The sequence below is a fragment of the Protobothrops mucrosquamatus genome, unplaced genomic scaffold (genome assembly GCF_001527695.2).
Source record: "Protobothrops mucrosquamatus isolate PMUCROS unplaced genomic scaffold, P.Mucros_1.0 scaffold_141, whole genome shotgun sequence".
Classification (NCBI taxonomy): domain Eukaryota; kingdom Metazoa; phylum Chordata; class Lepidosauria; order Squamata; family Viperidae; genus Protobothrops; species Protobothrops mucrosquamatus.
The window spans coordinates 342,108-358,211 of NW_015386217.1; the positions used below are offsets into that span (position 1 = coordinate 342,108).

Genomic DNA, 16,104 nt, shown 5'->3' on the forward strand with positions numbered 1-16,104 from the left:
CTCTGTGGGCACGCATGCCGTCGCCCCAGTCCTAGGCCTTCAGCTGGGTTTTATAAAACCTTTTCGCTTTAGGTCTCCACCGCCATGTGCAAAAAAAGAGAGGTTCAATCAATGAGTCAATTTCAACTTCTCGTGGGGGAAAAAAAAGATCTTGCAAAGTTGGAATTGATTAATTGAGCTTTTTAATCCCACCCAGTCTGCCATTACCACCGCAGCCACGCCCAGCCAATGGGCCACACCCACCTGGCACCCGACAATGCATAAGTGGGTTTGGGGTTGCAGTTTGGGCACTCGGTCTCTAAAAGGTTTGCCATCACTGCCCTAATACATATTTCCTGTCTTGTACAAGCAGTTTCCATCTTGTACATGCAATCGTGCAGCTCTGATTGAAGAGATTCACCCCCTAAGGCCAAACATTCCCACCATTTGGAGTGTTTTTGACCAACCCAAGCAGCAGTTCCAGCAGTACCTTGCAACTGTTTTGCAATGCTTTTAGAATAAGAAAACATTAAGGAAGCTGCATGTTCTTTTGCTATAACTGCACAGAAATGCATCAAGTCACTTTCCATGTCCCCTGCAAACTCACCCAAGCCAGAATATCAAGTGAATTTTTGGAAAACCTTTACCAAATAAAGAGATGGAAACTCACTGATGAATCCTGATACCTATAACTTCATCATCTGAACAAAGACTGTCCTGGAATAATATTGTTAAAGAATTGCAAGAAGTTGCAAAACCAACTGGAAAATCAAGGACTGCGTATTATGTTGCAACATCAATATGGTTGGTTTTGCATGCAAAGTATCAGTGATAACATTTGTAACTCCTGTGGTGTTTTTGTATACACTCCAACACAGAACATTTGAACTGTGAAAAAAAAATATTTTCATCAACTACACAGTAAACAAATAATTAAGAAGACACGAACATGTAGCAAAAGACATTACTGAATAGTAAATAGAAAGAAGGTGGGATGGTATTATAACAGTTGCCTATCTGAATCCAGTGTTTACTGTAATGTTTATTGGGGCCATATTTAGATGTAGTTTGCTTGACTCAATGCAGGAGCAGGGGCTGCTTTAAAGATAATTCAGAAACCATCACTGAGGTACACTCAATGCACCTACTGCGACAGTCATTAAAACATACATTATCAATCTTGCACCAATTACTTAGGTTACCATTCACACACTGACAAAACTAAAGCAAAATAGAAAGAAGTGCATTCTTGATGTCTAGCATGCATCTAAATCCCTCCCTTTCCATTATAGAATTATCCCTCCCCCCAATTGATTTTTAGTCCAGATCTACCAAATGAGCTAAACAGATGAAACAGACGATCAAGTCACACATTACCATAAGTGAAAAAGACTAGATTTCTAAAGCTACAGAAGATGGGCAGAAGATTTATTGATTTTTTTCCAGTACTGACTGAAAACTGAAGCCACCCACTGAGTATCTTTTGTTCATATGAATTAATCTATGGAATTAACATGATGAGGCTAATCTGTGGCCCATTCTTAATGGATAATGAAGGATATAGCAGGCCTTCGATCTTCTGTATATAATTACCTTTTTATCCAACCTGACAAAGAGTTGGAAAGAAATTATATGATGGGATCAGGAGTCTGACTATCTCTCTCTATGTGTAGGGATAATTCTTTGAAAACTGATGAGGACTGGACCACATTTGGCCCTAAGAGAATGAACAAGAAAATAAAGACTGGATTCAAAAAGAGGTTCAATTCAGCCAGAGCTATGGGGGATGGGGGTGAGAGAGGAGGGGTCACTAAAAATCTTTACCTGTAAAAGATAGTTGGGCATCAAAGTTGCGATGTTGCTGATCCTCTGTTCCAAACTTCCTCCCTTCAAGTCATGTGATGCGGAACAAAGCTATTATGAAGGCCCTCAAAAGGATTCTACAAGTTCTGCAGGCTTCCCTACCTTTTCAGGCAGGTATTCTCAATGTATAGTATGGTAGTTCCATAGATCTCAGTTTCTGCAATGTCCCATCAGCCCACCAAATAAAATCTCCTGAACAAGATATAAAGGAGAGGTCTCCTTGCATTCTGGGTCCCTATAGGAAGCATGTCATTTTTATTTTTTTAGAGTTTTTTTTTGGGGGGGGAGAAATGGCTATCTTTATTTTTTAAATATGACCTCCAAGGTCCCTTCCAACTTTATTATTATTATTATAAAATAAAAGAATTTAGTTTTATAAATAGAAGATGTTACTGTTTTTAAAATCAGTATGTTTGGAGGCAAAGACTACGATAAACTTAATGTGACAGAGAATACACAAAGTAAGCAGAATATAATGCTGGAAGGAAAACCTCACTCTCAATTTTCATTATTTTAAGCAAGTTTTCACCCTTTAGCAAAAGTGGAAATTGATGTTTGATAATGCAGAAATTTCTATGTCAAGGACATAGCTAAAAAGATTTCTGGAAGTCAAAGGAACATCAATATCCTTGGGAATTTCTATTTCTGTACTCTAATAGGAAAAGTCAGAATATACTGTGCAAAAACAGCACACTGGGTTAATTTGCATAATTTAGACAGTTCTGCATTAGGCATGTGATCGCAACCTATTTTCAGCAGAAACACAAAGTTGTTTTTACAAGGAGATGGAAGGAAAAGCTAGAAGTAATGTAGGACATCGCCTAATTGAAAAGGATCACTTTTTAAATATTAGATTTTTTTATTTTTTTTAAATATTTTGAAGGTAGGGCAACATTTCTTGGAAGGGAAGGAGTCATAGCAGAATTATTCATTTTGGCCCTAAAAATGTTGTTTTGAAGTCATTTTTATGCTCCAGGAAATTAAATATGGCTGCTGCCAAAATGTAATTTTCACTCACATGGGAGGAAAGGAAATAACAGCAATTAAATATCTAAACAAGAAAATATATCTGTTTTCAAAGTAAATGGATTGTTCTGGTCTTATCTAAAAATACAAAACATTACATAACTTTCCTAATAGCAGCAATTAAAGCAAGTTTGTTAAAAATATAAATTCACAATGGGCCACCCATATAGCTGTATTTATAAACTTCAACCATTAAGAAAATATCTGCAAACTTACATTTTTCCTCATAAAACTATTTTACCGAAAACAAACAATTAAAAAAATCCTTAATCAATCTATATTTGAAAAACAGACTCAAATATTTCAAGAAGCATCATATGACATTTTAGGAAAGAAATCCTGTAGATCAACGATATCAGCAGGGGGGCCCATTAAGTTCAAATGAGTTTACTCAAAAGTAAATGTTCATCAGAATTAGTAAAACGGGAGAAGCAAAGCTGAGAAAATTGTCATTTTGCAAAATGAAGGCTTCTCAAACAGCTATATCAATCCCATTGATATTAGTCAAATCACGTGATCCTTCCTTACATCTGGACATCAAGAATCTGTTACAGAAAAGCCCTATGAATAAACGCTGGATGGGAGGACAAAGAAAGCTGCAGTTCCTCACATCCAATTTAAGAGCAAATCCCACTGAGCATAGTAATAATTGCTTCTTAATAAGCAATCACACAAAGATTTAGAAAAGATGAAAATATGGCTTATATATATATGGTAAAGTCCTTTTTTTTTTACTGTTCCAGAAAGGTGAAAATGAAATTTCTAGCACATTGTTCACTGGAGAGTTATCTAAAAAAAGAAAACATTGTGATCTCATTTACAAGATCTGTTAGATTTTGTTTCCTTCAGCCCTTTCCTTTCCTTCCTTTCCTTTATTTTTAAAATGTACCAAAATCAAAATCGATAAACCTTAAAACATTTATGCCACTTTCCTTCTCCATAAGCACAAATGAAAGATATGCTTCCAGCACAAGGTAAAAGATGTGTATGTAATCAGAAGATAGTATATTTAATAACCTCCTTACAATATGCACTAGAATAAAAATGAAGAACAATTTTAAAGCCATATAGAAAATCATAAGAATGATCTATTACCTCAGCTCATTTTGATTAGGAAATAATTCAGCATAGTCAATCAAGTTAATATGGAACATGGAGTACCTATGAAAAGCAGGTAGAAGTTTACTGCCTGATCTCTTATGATGATAGGTGATTAACAGATGAGATAGACAAAATAAAAATCAGATGAAGAGTCAGAAAATAGCATTGACATTTTCCATTGAATGACAGATCATTGGGTTTATTTGCTGACCCAGATAACAACCAGTGTGAGAAGAATGCTTGGGAAGGGAAAGAGAGCAATAGAAGTAGCTTGGGAGATCAATTAAAGAAAAGTAAAGAGAAATAAAAGTGATAGGGAACTATGTTGTCAGTAATGTTTTATAAATAAATATGCCTCCAAATTTCAGGCTATAGACTCCATATGAAGAAAACAGTTTTCCTGGTTTAAGAAAGCATAAGATACTGATTTCAAAGGATTCTCAGAACTTTTCAAAGCATAAAATGTTTTGCCCTTGCATTGATTTAAGCCCAACTGCTATTACTTTTTAAATTTGGTATTCATTGTTGGCAGATTTTTGCTTCCCATGTCCATAGTTCATTTCAAACTAACTCTTATAGATCGTATGTTGGGACAGAATTCAGCAGTATACAGAACAATACTCCAGTCAACAGAATTACTCTGCAACTTCATATGCCATATGATCAGTGTATAGTATACCATAAGATTACTTTTCGATGTGGGTACCATCCATATGCAACACGGATATACAAGCTGGATTTCCCAAAGATTCTATAACTATAGAAGGCTTGTCAATTATGCATGCAATTCTGACACATTCTTAATAAATGCGGATTTTATTTATGATTTTTATGGAATGAGCACTGCATTGGGATCAAACAATGTTTTCTAAGATTGTTTTATTCCATGTTTTACTGTAAATAACTCATGGCTGCTGAAGATTGGCAATGACAGGAAAGTCTTCTGCATTTGATATTAATTTAATATCAAAAGCGGAAGCTGCAAGTTTTCTATAGAAAATAAGATATTTCCATTTCAAGTCCTAATTTTTTTAGAATTAAATTCCTTACAGAATCAGACTACAATTCTTTTATTTCCATGTCTATATTAAAATTTCATATATATTCATATGCAGTTCATCAGAAAAAATATACACATTTTGTGCACACTTTTCTTTAAAATATATAATTGTATATATTTTTCACACTCCGCCCATTTTTTTGAAAGCTGTGCATTAAATAAATTCACATTAAGATGTAAATTGGACAAACATCTCATGACAACCAGGAAAAAAAATGACAGGAGCAGGAATATATTACCCTAAAATTTGGTCTGGCTCATTCTCATACCAAAATTAATGATTCCTCATTATTGCTAAATAAAGCTTATAGTTGTCATCTCATCCTTTAGAGCATAGATAGATAGACAATAGATAATACTTGCCAATAAACAGGGCTTGATAGAAATAGTCTGCAGGTATGAGTTTCATATTCAAATGCAATTTCTGGGTTTTTTTTTAATTATGCCTACTTTAGTCATGGAGATGGACATCCTTTAGTCATGGAGATGGACATCCTTTTAATCTGGGATTTTTTGCAACAGTGTAAAATTTTGCAACTGAGCACAAGCTCAATCTGTTGCATAATCAGGTTTGCTTCTCATTGTGAAATCAGGCTAACAACTCCAAAACCTCTACGCCAATAAGAAACAGGTGGAGTAGAACATAGATTTAATATAATGCATGCTTTTTACAAAAAGATGAAGAATTGTTTACCTTTAGAATCTGGAAGGATCTTGTGATTTGAGACCGAACTTTACCCAGAATTCAGATAATTAAGGTAATGGTAAATTATAGCATAAAATAATGTAATGTAGTGCCTTTCTTGTGAAAAGTAATTTTGTTCACATGGTTAGAAATAATTGTGAAATCTAGTAAGTTGAATTATCTTCAACTTCTGTTTCAATGCCATTCCCCCCGCAAAAAAAAGCAACTTTGGAAGGCCAAGAGGAAACATTTAAATCACAGTTATAATGAAGGCAAGAAGTTTGATTCCCCCACTGAATTCTGACTATAACCATAGGTTTCTCATGAGTAATAGCATCTTGGAAGAGCTAGGCTCGGCCTGGCTGAATCCCTCTTCCTCTTCAGGTCATTCCTAATGCAGATGCATTACCATGCATTGGGAAGAATAAACTTAAGCTGTATGTTCCAACCTAGGAATTCTTAAGTCCAGTGCTTTTTTTTGTTTAAAAAAAAAAAAAGGTGCCGGAACTCACACACGTCATACAACCCGCCTTTATCTTTGTAGTTGAGAAAAAAAACTTCAATTTTTAGTGTATTTAAAAGACTAGGATTTTGTTCAAGGTAAGTTAATACTATTAATGTTACCATGCACTGTGTGGCTTTAAATTACAAGAAGGCATTTTATTAATCTTCTGGGACATTTACCACTGGCATACCCATTTAGTTTAATGAGTGGAAATGTCAGCTTTCTATATGGAATGAAATTGGCCCAATAAAAGAAAATTTGGTTGCTTGCAAAAGATTGAATTATTTTTAAGAAGTTGTCAAACAAGGTGGAAAAATTTACATTTGGAGTTTAATATGGCTATTGACTTGAAACAAATTAAAGTTGAAACTTTGTCAGTGAACAGATTACTTTTAATTTACCTTTAAGTTAAACCCAATTTAATAAATAGATCTGATTAAACCTCATACTGTAGGTCTACCTTTACATCTGACCAATACATAATTAATACTGTATATATTATTATTAATAATAATATCTCCAAATCACAAGACACTGGCTTTAGTCTTATTCTTCCCCTCTGCAGTTTGAATATAAAGTATAAAAGACTAAAAAGAGATTTTTGTAGACATCCCAGCCTTTGAACTACCCAAGGAACCGAAACAGCAAAGTTTCGCTGTCGGGCAAGTTTCCACACCAGCCGCCTTTCTTTCCTCTTGCTTTGTCTCTTTTTAGCCTAACACCCCACCTTCTGTAAAGGAAGTCAAAAGGCTCACTCACCCTCTCATGAAAGAGGGCCTCCATGTTTATGTGTCTCCCACTGCCACCATCGGCTTCCACACCACATGGTCCGACCCAGCCAATCAAGCCACCTCTAGCTGTGGTGCTCTGGCGCCTCATGGCTACTCCTAGAGGAGGCAGACAGTGCCGGAGGGGACTGCTGCACTATACTGCCAGTGGGGCATTTTCAAAAGCAAGCAAGTATAGGAAGGGCAACAATAGGAAAAGAACGCAACTCTGGAAAATCCATCGAAAAAAGGTGCTGGAACTCTGTTCCGGTGCATTCTATGACAAAAAAAAGCCCTGCTTAAGTCCATGTGTACTTTGATCTTGAGTAGTGTGCCATTTTTAAATCAGAATAGGAGAGCTGCTGTCTATTAATTATTCTTATGAAAATTACCAAACCTCTGCATTTCTTACCTTTAACCTTTCTGTTACACCATCAGTGAAACTGACTGTGAATTCAGCAATTTTGGGCACTCTAAGTTTTCCTTTGTTCTTCTGGTCTGGTTGATATTCTGTTCTTGTTTTCACAATCACCTAGAAACAAAAATTGACATCTTCAGTTTTCCCCAGCCAAATATATATATATAGTTTCATTAAAGAATTGGTTTCCAATAAGTCATCTCTGTGAATATCTTCATGTATGCAGAAGTCATTGTTGTAAGATAAGAACACACAGAGAGGGGGGGGGGAACAATGAAGGTTAAATAAATGAACTGACAAAATTTTCCATGATAGTGAGAGACTAAACTAAGTCACCCTCCCTAAACCTACTAGTGTCCTGCACTTCACATCTGGGGATAAGGAAAGGTGAAAAAAATTCATTTCTTTCATAAAAAAAATACAGATAACATCTTCCTCCTGGTCTCTGTATTTTCAAAGTTATTATTTTAGTCTCCAAATGCTTCAGAGTGACACAAATTACATGGGACAAGCTTTAGGACTATTAAATACTAGGTAGCTGAACATCAGCCATTCTGGCTCTGAATTTCAGCAGGGATGCTCTGGGAATGACAGATTAAAGGCCTGAGCCTTATCCTTGACTAATCTGGAGGGTATGGAATTTGGGGAGCCCATTTTGCAAAGACAACATGTAATAAGAGTCCCTTATTTGATAGAGTACATCTTACTTGGCCACATCGTATCTTATTTGGCTTATCTAAAGCAACATGTACTTCTCATAATAAATATTTTGTTCAAGAGATTCTCTGCCAGTGTTGCCAATTAATCATCTATAAATCAAATGAATGGGAATGATGCACTCCAAATGATACTGAATTTTATATAGAATTTCTATTTCTATTTCTTTGTCCACCTTCTTCAGGGACATCCAATGCCATGGAACAGGGTTGAGGCCATACTAGGTGCTGCTTAAATCTGACTAGCCTAGTATAACAGTCAATTGGATAGAGATAGGCAGCTATAGAAACTAATTCAATTAATAAATATTCTCAGGAAGACATGCATTTGATTTGAGAAGCAATGTACATGCCTGTGTGTAGTCCAACACTCTTTTTTTATCAATCTAAAGCACAGGTTGACACATGCTCAGAATTTGCACATTCAAAATTTGCATAGAGTACAAAATTTTCTCCATCTAATCTACAACCAATGTTGAAGTAGTTCTAAAACATGCAACAGTTGGTACATGTTGGACAGTGAAATTACCTAAAAGGAGGATGGACAGAAGACAAAGCTATGTACTCCTGTGTTTTTAGACTATATCATTGCTTCAACTATATCATTGAAGCAAGAACATTTCATTTTAGGATACCACTATGATCTGCTTTCAATTTTCACCACATTCCATAAATATCCTTCTTCCATTTCTATGTTTAGAACATAGTGTCTAACCTGGGAATTCTGATAGTCCTACAGATTTTTAAGAATCATTGCTAAAGCTGTTTAAAAATATGTTTGGATGCCACCTACCATGTTTATTAATCCTGTTTATAGGATTAATAAACATGGTAGGTGGCATCCGAACATATAAGAGCAATTTCCACTTTATTCGGGTTTTCTCCCACATAAAATTGGAAGTGTCTTGGCAACGTTTCGATGAAGTCACATTCATCATCTTCAGGCTGGTGTTTTTGGCTTCGTGCTTCTAGGAGCAATGTGTAATTGCAGCTGTTTCTTCCTTTTAACAGCCAAGCCCCTAACCAATCAGAACACAGCCAAGCTCCCACCCAATCAGTTCATACCCCCACTGGCAGATAAAAGGAAGAAACAGCTGCAATCACACATTGCTCCTAGAAGCACGAAGCCGAAAACACCAGCCTGAAGATGATGAATGTGACTTCGTTGAAACGTGACCAAGACACTTCCAATTTTACATGGGAGAAAACCCGAATAACCAAAGACCTACATACAAACACCCGCAAAAACCTCAGAAAACATACACACACACACACACATATACACACATACTGTATTATATTTTGCATTGGCTTTTGACAGTTAGCTACTTTGGAAGCTATTTTTGGCTGAGAAAATGAGATATAGAAGAAATAACAGAATTATATGTGGATAATGAAACAAAAGTTGGAATTTCATCCAGAATTTAGGTGCCAAGTCAGATGGTTTTGTTCCAGAGGCTACAAAATTTGGAGAGCTGCCATTTTTCACATCAACCCACAAATCTGAATAATTATAGACTATCTTTTCTGCATTGTCTTATTTTTAACAGCTGGCAAAGTCATTGATAATTGAGAATCCATACTTTACATCTTAATGTGTGTGTGTTCCTTCAAAATAGAAGTGGAAATGATATGTTTGATATTTACTTCCAAGAGTTACATATGAAAGAAGGCAGGTCTCAACTGTTTTGCTTTGAGAAAGAAAGAAAGAAAGAAAGAAAGAGAGAGAGAGAGAGAGAGAGAGAGAGAGAGAGAGAGAGAGAGAGAGAGAGAGAGAGAGAGAGAGAGAGAGAGAGAGAGAGAGAGAGAGAAAGAGAGAGAGAGAGAGAAAGAGAGAAAGAGAAAGAGAAAGAGAAAGAAGGGAAGGAAGGAAGGAAGGAAGGAAGGAAGGAAGGAAGAAAGAAAGAAAGAAAGAAAGAAAGAAAGAAAGAAAGAAAGAAAGAAAGAAAGAAAGAAAGAAAGAAAGAAAGAAAGATTATAGTCATTGCCCTTAATTATACATATCTCAGGACAAAGAACTTTTCTGCTGGAAATTTTAAGCAGAATAGACTGCTAATAATTTCTTGTAAGTGACTCTGCTTTTTATTGCTCCCCTTTAATCCATTTGCTCTCAAAAGTCATTGTTTTATTGGCAGCACCATCCTAGGCCATTTACTCAGAAAGAAAATCCATTGAGATCAATGTGACTTACTCCTAGATAAGTTTGAATAGGAGCAAGTTTGAATCCTAGGAAATCTTGGTACAACTTGAGTCTAAGAAGGGTGTGATGCCTATAACAAGGATGAAGAGAGAGCCATGGGCCAAATTACCTAGTTTTGTAACAAGGACAAAATGTGTACTATTTGAAAAATCGATAATTTTCTATTTGTAGTATATTTACAAGAACATGCCTCAATGTTTAATTTCAAAACTGAGAGGCATTACAGTATCTGTGTAGTATACCATCAATGTAAATTCTGCTTCTTAGGGAGATGAAGTCTGAGTAGAAAATGAAACACACTCCTTGAATACTCAGATGCACACTAGTTTCATAAATATATGGAAGAGATGTTGACCAAGGTAAAGAGGAGAAAGTTGTGTGCTTTGTTATAAGATGCTCTATTTGTAAAAAAGAAAGAAAAGTATTTGCTTCAAAATTCCAATTTTAGTTCATAAAATGGAAACAGTGTCCTGTAAATGGTAAAAGAAATGCCATGTGAATTTATTTTCCTACTTTCTGGTACCTGGGAGCATGAAGGTTGATTGCCCATCTTTACTAGCAATACATTGTTTCTGCATATAACACAAAATGTTAATTATTACCTCTAAGTCCTTATATGGCATTGGGCCTGGGTAGAATCTGCCTACACAAAACGGGTAAGCAGATAATGCCTGCTAAAGCTCCCAACTTACTTGGTGTGACATGGAAATAAATATTCTCTGTGGGGGCCTCCCTTTCTAAAGAACCATTTGTAAGATTGACCCTTATGGTCTTCTGGAGGTTTATGAAGAGTTGGTTATTGCAGAAGGTCTTTGGCAATAGATTTATTTTCTGAAAGAGATGTGGCACCAAGAACACAACCTTCAGATTTATTGTTATTATCACTGTTGATTTGTTTTATTTTTTTCTTATGGATCTCTGCTAAGATTGAAATGGAAAGAAAGAAGAACCCTTCTAGTTTCTATATTCCATCAGATCCTGCAGAGTAGCAAACCATTTTTATCTGAGAAATGTTGGGAGAACATATTAGATCAGCCAACGCAAGGTAATTGATGGACCCAGTTGGGTTTCAAGAAAGCTCAGAGTTTTCCACAAGGATCTGCTGAGTAGTTTGGCTCGAGCCCTACTCAAAGTCTGGAAAAGCCTTCATCACTTTGTCTGAAATGGTATAAGGTCTCCTGCTTGAGCAGGGGGTTGGACTAGAAGACCTCCAAGATCCCTTCCAACTCTGTTATTCTGTTATTCTGAATAGGCAGCTGGCTGGGGGCCTTAGACTGGAATGCCGCTATGCAGCCTTTCTCCCTGCAGAGTTCCCAGATGCATCTCGGTTTTCTGGGGAGATCTGGGAAATAAAGCCCCAAAAGAGCCGATGAGTTCTGGGAAATGGAGTCCAACTTGTGCTTTACTTTTTGCATTGCCATAATGAGCATGTATACAAAGGGTGGAATTTGCATGTCAACAGCACAATGGTGTTTTTATCATTTTGATAAAAGTATCAGATCCTGCAGACACCTCTTCCTGCCTTATTTATAGTATAGAACAGGTTTTCAGATGTAAAAATGGGACAGTTTTGGGAGATGCCTCACATCAATAAATCACTGGCTTGTCCAATCTTCCTTTTTGAGATTTCAGATTGGTTTTCTCCCATAAATCATCTCAGAAATAAAGGTGTGTCTTCTTCAAATGCCATGAGGTGCATTTGCAAGCTATCTGGGCTGCTCCACTTTGCTAATCCACATCACACTAACAATAACAAGTCATCGGTATGTATAAATAACCTTTTAATTTTAACAGCACATGTGACTAAAGAGACTGAGACTTCACCAATGAAGTAATAAATATTATATAATACAGAAGTAACACAGGTGCAACAGGATAAAATAATGACAAGTATTTTTAAAATAAAAACTGTTGGACTTCTCAATAGAGGAGAGGTTTGGAAAGCTTGTAAAAGAAAGTGCCATATTACGCTAATAAGGTGACAAAATGTCATTAATTCCAATCATTGGCTAGACAACATGGAACTAAGCACTTCTAATTAAGAGTTTGGCCTGATTGGTCTTCCTGTTTATATTGAAAGTTCTTGGCATAAATGAAATGTGATCCTCTTGAGGTGGCCCCCTGCTATTTTGTATCAACAAATACTGTCTCACTAAATTGAAAAAGCTCTGCTTCCATTAAGTGCAGTGACATCTCTCTTTCCTTTCCTGTTCTCCATTTATATTCCTGGTTGGACCTTGATACTTATTTTCTCCATGCTTTGTAAAGCCTGGATCATTAATTAAAGAAAATTGATCATTAGCACTAAGCTCAGTAATGCTCTGCAAATGCATCTGTGCTCTTTTTATAAACAAGTCAAGCACAACATTCATTCCCTTTCAACTCTGCACATCTGCAGTCCTTGGATGTACCTTCCTCCTTCTCTAATCATAAAACGCAATGAAAGCATTATATCAGAACGACCTCTCTGCAATCTCTGATTCATTTTCAAATTTATTTCCTTTGTCTCTCTCTTTCAATATGTTTTCTCTGTGGAATTCATATTACTGCATTGTTGACTTCCAGAAAACAGGACAAGAATGTACTTATATTAAAAACCTTCCAAAAAATATTTTATAGCAGACCTACTCATTTTACAGTCTGCATCGAGACTATCCCTATCTGGCCTGCAGTGGCTTAACATTGGCAGAGAGCAGGGCGTCTTCAGCGGGCACAAAACAATGTTGGTGGGAGGCATGGCAGTGGCCCTCCACAACAGTCCCAGTTTCTCAGGTGGCCCATTGGGAAATTAATAGCCCACCCCTGTTTTATAGCAACACATACACAAATAAAACTCTAGTGTCTGGGTATTAATTTTGCAGGAAGAAATAGTTGCAACTACAGTATATCTCATCTTCTGACTTACAAGGCTGGCATTTTAATAGCCTTCTTGGCAGAAAATGGGACCCTTCTGATATCTGGGAGAATGCTTCTCTACAGAAGGTGGTAACAATCTTGAAGGCTCATTTCCATGGTCCTTGAACATGGCATTCTCTGAGCAAAAGGATGAGGAAGCAGCCCCACCTTAACAAAGGATATTGAACAAAGATGAATACTATGAAGAGTTGCTGGTCCCTCTGATCACCAGACATTCAGCCACAAAGAGCTTTAAAGGTGACAGCCAACACTTTGAATGTCACCAAAGGCCAAATAACAACCATTCAGCTCCCAATACGCAGGATACTGAGGCCACTGTATTTCAGATAAGCTATGCCATTTGTTTTGCCTATTTTCCCTACAACTGTGAGGAGGGTTGGGCTGAGAGAGATTGGCCCCATTACCCAATGAAATTTTGTGGGGTGATGGGATTCTAAGTCTTCCCACTCTTAGTCCAATATCATAACTACCCTGTTAAAAACTTCTTTCTCCAGATTCTATAGGATCCAGTCCCTAAACTGCATTGGATAGACTCTATAGACCCTGACTAAAAGATTAGCCATTAAAACATAACAAAAGGATCTCCCTCATGACCCTAAAAATAGGTTTTTGTACATAAAATGCTTATCATCCCAAAGTGCCATTGGTTCCTGCACTCGATACTGCAGATGTTTGTCAGTTTCACAGTCCTGTAATGGGATTCAAAGGTGGGTGGATAAATGGATGGATGGATGGATGGATGGATACTCACAACACACTGGTTATTTCTTTAAAATATTTCCTAGAATAAGCAAAGGGGATGATACATTTAACTACCCAGAACTCTTAAAACAGAAATCTGAATGAAGGTGAAATTATTGTTTAAAAGGTATGTGAAAAAAAATCTGATAAAAATAAGACCAAAGGAAACTTGTGGAAGGAGATGAGAACTGACGCTAAGATCAATACAAGCAGCCCCCAATTATAGTCAAGCATCCAGCATGAATTTTTCATGTATAATGAAAGAGTTATTAATTAAGGTAAATATGTGTCCCAGCTCATAGTAGAAGACATGTATAACAAACCGGGTGCAACAAAACAGCTAAAAAAGATTGTGTCGTCTGATTTTTTCACTTTTTAAAATGGTTCATAATTCCATAGGTCTGTTACTCTCTTAGCCCCTTTGTTCCTGCTACATGCTAAAGAGAAGGAAAGCTCCAGCTTTAATACTATTTCACAGGACCTGCTGAGATATACATACTTGGCATTTACATTATAATATAACCTCTTTAAAATACTTTGCAGAATGATCTTGGTAGAATCATAGAGCAATCAAGAATAAATGTTTAGATGGAGGGAGGGAGGAAGGGAGGGAGGGAGGGAGGGAGGGAGGAAGGAAGGAAGGAAGGAAGGAAGGAAGGAAGGAAGGAAGGAAGGAAGGAAGGAAGGAAGGAAGGAAGGAAGGAAGGAAGGACCCACCCTTCAACCATTAGCTTTCTTCCCTAGGTAGTATTACCATCAGCATGATATGGGGTTCTTTTTTTTCTTTTTTTAATAAGAAAATTTTATTAATTTTTATAATTGAGCAATAAGTAATATGATGCATTTATAACACAAACATACACAAAGAAAAACAATCCAAATCAATACATTATCAGAAACACTCAGCAGTTCCCGACCTGCCTCCGCCCTCATCCACTTGCCTTTCCTTCCTACCTCTAACCCACAACCATTCCTCCTTCCTCCTTCCCCTTCTACATCCCCCCTCTTTCTGACCACCTCCTCGAGTGCAAGCTGGGATACCAACCGAGCGCTTCCTCTTGTCAATACAATTATAACATATAAGTCCATCAATTTTTATTTTAATACGTCTAACCCCCTTCCCCCCCTGAACTTCCCGAAATCATATACAGGACTAAAACAAATCATTCCAAATCTAACTTACAATTTAACTAAACAAATATAATACTAACAATATATACCTACTTTAACTCAAATAAGGCAATAAAATTAATTAAAATTAATTAAAAACTAATACCTCTACTTAAAAGCTATATATCATTTAATCACTCCATACATCTAATATAATCTATCCACCTTCAACATTTATTTTTTCCCCTTACATTTTACACTTAAATTTTCCCTTCACTTTCTTCCCTTTCCAATCTATACTTTCAATAAAATCTTAAGTCAATCTTAATTTTTTACCTCTTTCAGAAAAAAAAAGAAAAAAAAAGAAAAAGAACAAACAGTTCTTTACAAACATATAAACTAAGTTGTTCCATTTCCATTATAAAGTCTCATTTCCAGCATTTATCCATCTTTTGGCTTACAAAGCTTGTTAAGCATTCCTTGCATGTCTGTGGCAACTGCACTCTTTGGCCTCGCCCCGCTCACTGGCTCTGAAGGTTGTGGAAAAGTTATAGAAACTGTTTCTTTTTGTTGCTGTCTCTCTTTACGCCTATAAGTAGCACGGGTCATCCTTTGCTCCTTCTGAGGATCTTCTACAGATAATGACGACATGGCCCCAGGCAAATCCACAACAGGTTGCTCCATCAGATCTTCCTGTACTTTAGATGTCAATGATGATGACATATCAGCTTTCAGGACCGACATATAAAAATCTCTGGCTCTTTGAACAGAGTTTAATCTATGCCTGGTCCCTGCAAAATTTAATATAACACCCAAAAGAATTTCCCATCTGAAAGGTATCTGCCGCTTCTTTAACTCCTGAGTCAGGAATGCAAAATCTTTTCTTCCTTTTAAAATCTTAGGAGGTATTTCTTTCAAAAGTATAATATCTTGTGCGGCAATTTGAAACCTCTGCTGATAAAAAAGCTGTATAATTTCATTGCGACGTATTCTTGTAGTAAAATGGACAACCACATC

At 36.5% G+C, this 16,104-nt stretch overlaps 1 protein-coding gene across 2 annotated transcripts in view; it reads right to left on the bottom strand.

Annotated features, from left to right (window-relative positions):
- The window catches only part of NSG2 (neuronal vesicle trafficking associated 2), a 52,744-nt gene that overhangs the window by 21,195 nt on the left and 15,445 nt on the right, over positions 1-16,104 (bottom strand). Inside the window, exon 2 of one of the 2 annotated variants that reach the window (XM_015818735.1) lies at positions 7,435-7,518. In XM_015818735.1, coding sequence (XP_015674221.1) covers positions 7,435-7,518 — 84 coding nt within the window. Of the gene's footprint in view, positions 1-7,398; positions 7,519-16,104 lie in introns of both variants that reach the window. The other variant, XM_015818727.1, reaches the window with a different exon arrangement.